Here is a 7504-nt window from a genome sequence, read left to right on the forward strand (position 1 = left end):
TAAAATAGTACAAAAAAAAAAAAAAAAAAAAAAAAAAAGCTAAATAAAATTGCTTCAAAAAGGAACAATAAATAGTGACAATTTTTTCGCTGAATTCACAAAAGGTAAAGAAAAAATATGTGCTGATAACAGTCCACATGTTTTTTTGTTATTTTATTTTTTTTTTCTACCCCTGCACAATTATTTTATGCGTACAAGTACACGTATGCCATATGCTTTATTTTTTCTCGCGCCACTGTGTCAGTGTGGCACGGCAGGGCCATCTCTCTCCCTTGGATTGTTGTCGCCAACAGGGCGGCCCACAAAAGAAAAGCACTCTCCTATATATGCAATACGCATATAAAACGCAATTAGTATGCCTTTTTTTTTTTTTTTTTTTTCTCGCTGGGCACAGTACTACAAATAAAATGTAAAGGTTTGAATTTTCCAACTTACAGTTTCTCAATTTTTTTTTTTTTTTTTTGTTTAGCCGTAGTGCATGTCATGTAACCCCCACAGTACAGCTGTACGGAGTTACGTTTGCGTACCAAATACATGTCCATAGCTGCGCTACGGGCGAAAAGATAAACATAAAAAAGTTTGGAATTAAAACTTGGTTAGTTCTTTCAGCGCATACTGCTCTCATACGACTCATATGCACGCTTGAAAGTGGCGCGTTTGTTTCCCTGGCGACTTTCCTTTTCCTATAGAAAAAGGCGCTCCCGGAGTTTCCGCTTGGTTCATTAGTTTATTTGGACCAAAGTGGAACCCCACCTGTAATTTTGTTCGCAGTCGTCCATACGCGCGTCGATGATTTGAGTGAGGCCCTGAGGGAGTGACCTTCTGCATTCCCGCGCGTTGGCTTCATTTACCGGGTTGCTGCTTCCCCGCGCGTTGGCTTCATATACCGGGGTGCTGCTTCCCCTCGCGTTGGCTTCCTTTTCCTGGTCGCTTCTTCCCCGCGCTGTGCCATCTGCGCCTCTGCATGCGCTAGTTAGCATCCGTGGCCGGGCGAGGCGAACAACGACGGCAACATGGGCGTAGAGAAGAACCCCCCGCACGTGGCGCTCAAACTGAGTGACGTTTTTACCGCAGAAAAGAAACCCGCAAGAGAGAACCCGCAGCACCAACAGAGCAGAAAACCAAACAATGAAGAACTCACAGAAAAGTCGAGAAACATACTGAACAAGTACAGAGTGACGCAATTGAACAATGGAGAATTTAACAAAATTTATGTAAAGAATAAATTCTTCAAAGATAGAGCAAGGGTGAATAGACTAAGGCAACCAAATTGGGAGGTAAAAGCTCTCCCCAAAGGAGGCGATGACTCCACGAATGGGGTCCCAACGAAGGATGCGAATGAAGAGGATACAAACGAAAAAATTGACACCTCGGTTAAATTCTGTAGGAGAAAAATTCACAAACAAAGCAACCTCCTTATGTCGAATGGGACAATAGGGCTAGTTGTGCACAACGGAGTAATGTGCTTGTCGATGAAAGGGCAACAGTGTTTCGTCATCACAAGTGCCAAAAACGCATTTTATGTCCTCGACCCACATAAGCTTAGGAAGGCCTACACATCCGAGCACTACCCAGAAGACATACAAAATTTGTATTGCGCTAATGGGTACGTCTACGTGATTTTCCGAAAAAAGGTTTACAAGGTGAATGAGTCTGGTGGGAAAAAAATTTTCTCCTTGGAGGATGACTTGCATAGTATTGTAAATATTTTGACTGTGTATGATTACCTGCTGACGTATAGCAAAAAGGAGATAGTTATATGGAATGACGTGTACAAGGAGGGATGCGATAACGACGGTTTTGTTAGCGATTCGTGTAGTGAGGTGGGGCAGGGTGACGAATGGGGAGAAGAGAACCCTGATGAGGAGAAAGCAGCGAAGGAGGGAGAAGTGAACCCTGATGAGGAGAAAGCAGCGAAGGAGGGAGAAGTGAACCCAGATGTGGAAAAAGCAGCGAAGGAGGGAGAAGACGCCCGCCTCTTGGGGGACCCACCCCTGAGTGGCTGCCCAAACGCAAAAAAGCACCTGTTCAAAAGGATCCTCCTATTTGATGACCACTCCGATGTCGAAATACGCTCTGTCATCCACCCCCCAGGGTACATAAATAAAGTGATCATCCTAACGAGTGAAAATAAAATTTATCTCTACAACATCAACAAGGAGAAAATTATCCACGAGTATAGTGCTCTCCGGAGCGTCAACTTAAGAAGCGAAAAAAACATAAAAATTATGACCTTAACAACGAAGAAGGATGAACTGTGCATCGTAACGTCAACCAATGAGCTATACATAATCAACACAGAGAGAGACGAACTGGTGTACTCAAAGAATATACACATGAATGAGGATAAAATTACCTGTGTGCAGTTCTACAATTACACATTTAATGGTGAAAGTATGTCAATCATTTTGGTAGGTACCGAGTTAGGGAAAATTATTATGATCGATCCGAATAGCAGTAACTACTTCATTTTGCGAGATGCTCACGATTGTGTGAAGGCCATATTGATACCTCCTCAAGGGGGAGGGTACCTATTCACGGTGGGACAAAGAGACAACAAAATCAATCTGCTCAATTTGCATAAGTCTACGTTCACCTTGGATGTCATGAAGAGAAGAAACAGTTGTGTTGGACTCATCAATAATGTAAAATACCTAGACGATGAAAAATTTAAAATAGTCGTTTCTGCAAATGAGGTAAATAAACGGGAAGGAAATCTCTACATCATAAACCCACATTGCCCTGAACAGAATAAAGACTTTTCATGGAACAAAAAAATTAACCTCATAGATAGGACCATCATCGATTTTGACATTAATCCCAATAGGCACTACGATTGGAATAACATCCTCGTGTGTGTGAAGAACTCTCACAGAGTTTACTTGGCTTCCTCCTACAAGAAAATCATAGACAACGTGTTTTTGGCCCTTCCCAGTGATGTTATCAGTGGGGCTTCCAAACAGCGCATGCAGAGAAGGGGGAAGGAGGCAGCAAAGAAAAGAGGACAAGGAGTAGAATCACAGGGAGATAACCCCAACGCAGTGAGGGAGGGTCTCTTTGACTGGATCCATAACCTGTCAAATCATGCACAGGAAGGTACCAGCGAATCGAATGAGGAGAAGGAGAAGGAGTACAAAATTATTGATGACTACAACCAATATGGAGATTTAGAAGAAGATGAAGGAGAAATGGGAATGAGAAGAAAAAACGCAACGAGTGTGTTGATATCTACATGTGGACATATTGGCATCGTGGGGTACAGTGATGGAGAAATTCATTCCTTCAACATACAATCGGCAACGTACAGAAATGAGTACAAGCTGAATAAATACTCTTTCAAATCAAAGGCACATCTAAATGGAGATATTTTGAAGCTGTACCGATATGGTATAAGCAATTTCGTGTCCGCCTCAAACAGCAAGGAAGATCTTTATCTAAGGGTATGGAATATATACACAAGTGAGTTAGTATACTCCTACTGTATCAAAAAGGAGTACCTAAATAGTGGTCAATGTAAAAGGAATCACAACAGTGATGATGTTACCATCTCTTCCTTCTACCATTTTAACATCCTCACTGTGGTATGCCTTTCAAATAACCACACAGTTATTCTAGACATTGAGCAGAAATCTATAACCAGAAAATTCGACTTCGCATATGCAGTTACCAATGCTACTTTCAGTGCTGACAACAGATTAATTCTATTCGCTCTAAAGAATAGAACTCTACTACTGTATGAAATTATATCCAACACTTTTATCGATTACTTGTTATTCAAAAGTGATATCACTTCCATGTTGTATAATGACGTTTATTTGTACACTGCACATAGCGACGCGGAAAATTATCTCTACTCCTTTACTAATAAAAATCTATTCAATAGCAATAACTACGTTGTTAATGATTATCAGTCCTTTGGTGCCTTTCTCATGGAGGAGTTGTCTGATGAGGAAAGCACCCGCAAGTGCTCCGAACCAAGCGTGGGGAAACTCATTGGGATGGATTGCAACGTGGATGATGAATACCTGAATGGCAGCGCCAATCGAGCAGGGGACTCCTCAAGCGAGACCAACCATAAGGGAACGCTCAAATCGGCGCAGTCAATCGAACCATACAAATCCAGCGAAAAACAAATCAACAGAAATTTACTCACCATGTCGGGATTTAGCATGTCAAAGATTGCCTATATCATCTTCTTAGATAAGATAAAAGAAAATTGCAGGGTACAAGAGAGCGTAAAAAAAAATGAAGAAATCCCCTTTTTCCTCAGCGCGCAGCTGGACAGAAATATAGAGTACGCAGAAGGGAAGGAACTGGAGTTTCTGCAAAATATCACCAGGGGGGAGGCTGACGCGGGGGAAGAGGCTGCGGAGCGGGAAGAGGTGGTTGACGAAGTGGTTAACGAAGTGGTTGACGAAGCGGTTGACGAAGTGGTAGACAAAGTGGCCGACGAAGTGGGAGATAAAGGGGATAACCAGGTGGACACCCCTGGCGATGGCCACGCGAAGCCCAAAGCGAACCCCCGAAAAACGAAAAACAACAAAAACAGACACATCACCAAGGTGGATCAAATTGAAATGCCCAAATCTAAGATGCAGGAAATGCTGGCCCAAAACGAGGACTCATACATCAGTAAATGCGAAAAAGAAAAAAAATGCGGCACATGGGGGATGCACTCCCCCGTTATGCAGCAGAAAACATGTTTACACCGTAAAACTGCCCATATGCTCCTTTTTTTGTGTGTACATATATTGATTTCCGTTTTCTTTTCCCGTTTTGCCTCTTATTTAGACGTCTTGAAGTACCTGATGGGACTCTCCCCATCCGGGGTGCACTTCAACATCCTCTGTTTGAGCTCCAAGGACGAGGTTAAATTTCTGCCCTCGCAGTTTTCTGCCTATCCAAGGCATGCACCGATGCACGTACTTAAATGCGTACACTCGCACGTGCAGGCATATACACATATTTACATTTTCCCCCTCCCCTCCCCTTTTTTTTTTTTTAGCTGGAAAATATGATGAACTTTTTCATTTATCATGTCAAAACGAACGACAATATCGACCTGATTCAAGCATACATATTCATATTTTTAAAAGTGAGGCTTGCATATTTTATTGGTGCAAAAGTGCCGCTGTAGAGGCGGCAAGATGGATGCGCGCGTTGTGGATGCAGTTCGCCGGGCGATAAGCATATGTAGGTATATATGTGTATAATTTTTTTTTTTTTTTTTCCAGGCGCACGGCAAAAAGCTGCTGAAAACGAAAGACAAAAAACTTAGGAACACCACAGAGGTGTTGCTGCAGGAAATACAAACGAGCTGGTCGAATATCAATTTCTTATTTGAAAGCGTTATTTTTTTTATCAAATTTTTAACAAATATACAGATGGAGTGACACTATCATGGGAGTGAAGCGCTCACCAGTCGTTAGCGCGTCTGTGCCATGCGCCTTTTTGTGTGCGCCCATTTTGCACCTTTCAGTTCCTCCCGCCCTGCGAAAATTTGAATTCGGGTCAGCGATAAATCAGTAATTCCATCACCACAGAAGCGCAGCATAAAATGGCAGGGAGTATCTCGTAGACGCACATTCCTTACAGTTGGCTTCATTTTACCAAACTGCTCAGTGCGTTATATGATTGTGCATTTGCGTAAGTATAATTCGTTCAATATCAAAATATCGTTCTTGCGACAATTGCCTCTCTTTTAAGCGGTACAGCGACATGGCGCCTTTTCATTACTTGTTTCGTAGAAAGGCGACTTGCAATTCGTTTGCTGATTCGTTTGTAATTCGTTTTTAATTCGTTTCTTTACAGCCTTTTTTTTACGGCTTTTTTTTTACTGCTTTTTTTTTTACGGCTTTTCAAGTCGAGACGCCCCTTCAACCTTTTTCAAAACGTTCCTTGAATTGCTCTTCAGGTTATTCTTCAACCTTTAATTTCTTGTAATGCCCCAATTTCTTATTTGACATGTGGGAATATCAGCACATGACAGTGGACCATTTGCATAGCGTCCACGTTCAAAACGCTTCGCAAAAAGGGTTGTCAAAAATGTAGGAGCAATTTTGTTAAGCTAATTATTCCGTGTTGCAACTTGTCCGTGATGGCTGTTACACATTGGTGGCCCTTTTCTTGGTAAACCGCTTGTCAAACTTGTCATTTTGCATATGTACACCAAAATGACCACACGAAAGGGGGTGAACAATTCTTATAAATCGTGAGGAGGACACCCTTTTTAATTCAAAAGGAATTCTCATTACTCTCCAACAAGTTTGCCTTCATAAAGTTCTTGTGCACTATGGGAAGGGGGCAGAAACGAAAAAAAAACGAAAAAAAAAATGAAAAAAAAAAGTAACCCCCAGCGCGGTAGTTCATTATGTGCTCCTTTTTATCAAGTGGAACGGACACACATAAAAGCCAAATGAGCACACACATATCAACATGTGCATATGTACATGTACGAATCCACTTGATAACATCCGTACGTGTGTGTGCATTTTTTTTCTCTCTCCTTACACTGCTGCTGATCTTCGTCAATCACTCGCTGAATTTCTTGCAAGTCGTAATTCTCCGGGTTAAACCTGCAGTTGCAAAGGGCAATTGGTTACACTCGTAATGGTGAAGAAGTCTACATGTTGACAAGGAAAGGCAAGGCGCAAATTGGACCAAAGGAATAAGCGTTAAGTTGTCCAAACCGATAATCACTCAAGTGCAACTTTTAACACGAAAAAAAAAGGCATATTTTAATTCAAAGAAGTTTCCAAAAAAAAAAAAAACGACTAGCCAAAAGCATACTCGCGCAAAAAAAAAAAAAAAAAAACTAGCTAACTTGAAAACTTTGCTATTTTGCATTTCAATTTCTATCAGAGGTTCTTCATTATAACTGCGTTGATAAGAAGGGGAAAAACAAAATTAAAGAAAAAGGTGTGAACTATGAAGGGATGTCACAGAGTTGCGAGTATGTAGAGGGGGTGGCAAGCGCCGTGACACATGCTGTTATTCTCTATTTCACTCCACCGTTTGCTAGTCCATCCATTCCCTTTTTTTTTTTTTTTTTGGCTTTTCCTATTACTCAATTAACTCCAGCTTGTATTCCAGATCCAGGAACTTGTCTTTTTTCTGCTGCGTTTCAATATGATAAATTAAGCTACGGCAGTTGTCATTGTACGCGGCGCCGGGGTTATACCTTAACTTAATTTTTTTTATGTAGGCTAAAAAATTGACCTTTGGGAAGAAGTTAAACTTTGGCATTATACCAAATGGTATTTATACGATATGAAGGGTCAGAGTTGGGAGGAGCGAAATCAGATGGCAGTATTGTTTGCAGTGTTTATAAAAGTGGAGGGGTGGCGGATGAACTGCATTTATTTTGTGTTCTTGTGGGGGGAGAGGGGGGTTACCAAATAAAGCGCGCAATGTGATATGTGTATGTGTTTAAAAACTGGCCACGCTTCATCACATACATGCGTATATGTTGTTTTAAAAAAAATAACGCAAAAAAAGGGTTAGC

General features: G+C 41.4%; 2 protein-coding genes across 2 annotated transcripts; one reads left to right on the top strand and one right to left on the bottom strand.

The window, feature by feature from the left end:
* Positions 1-1013: 1013 nt before the first annotated feature.
* On the top strand, positions 1014-5393 carry PCYB_112290 (hypothetical protein; the record flags this gene model as incomplete). Its single annotated transcript, XM_004223107.1, has 4 exons — positions 1014-4632; positions 4792-4868; positions 5006-5095; positions 5235-5393. 4 exons carry the CDS (start codon positions 1014-1016, stop codon positions 5391-5393), a joined length of 3945 nt encoding a protein of 1314 aa, XP_004223155.1.
* An 841-nt stretch (positions 5394-6234) lies between these two features.
* On the bottom strand, positions 6235-7245 carry PCYB_112300 (hypothetical protein; the record flags this gene model as incomplete). Its single annotated transcript, XM_004223108.1, has 4 exons — positions 6235-6290; positions 6511-6575; positions 6824-6877; positions 7067-7245. The coding sequence occupies 4 exons, from the start codon at positions 7243-7245 to the stop codon at positions 6235-6237; spliced, it is 354 nt and encodes a 117-aa protein (XP_004223156.1).
* Between the last annotated feature and the right edge of the window lie 259 nt (positions 7246-7504).

The sequence above is a fragment of the Plasmodium cynomolgi genome, chromosome 11 (assembly GCF_000321355.1).
Source record: "Plasmodium cynomolgi strain B DNA, chromosome 11, whole genome shotgun sequence".
NCBI lineage: Eukaryota > Apicomplexa > Aconoidasida > Haemosporida > Plasmodiidae > Plasmodium > Plasmodium cynomolgi.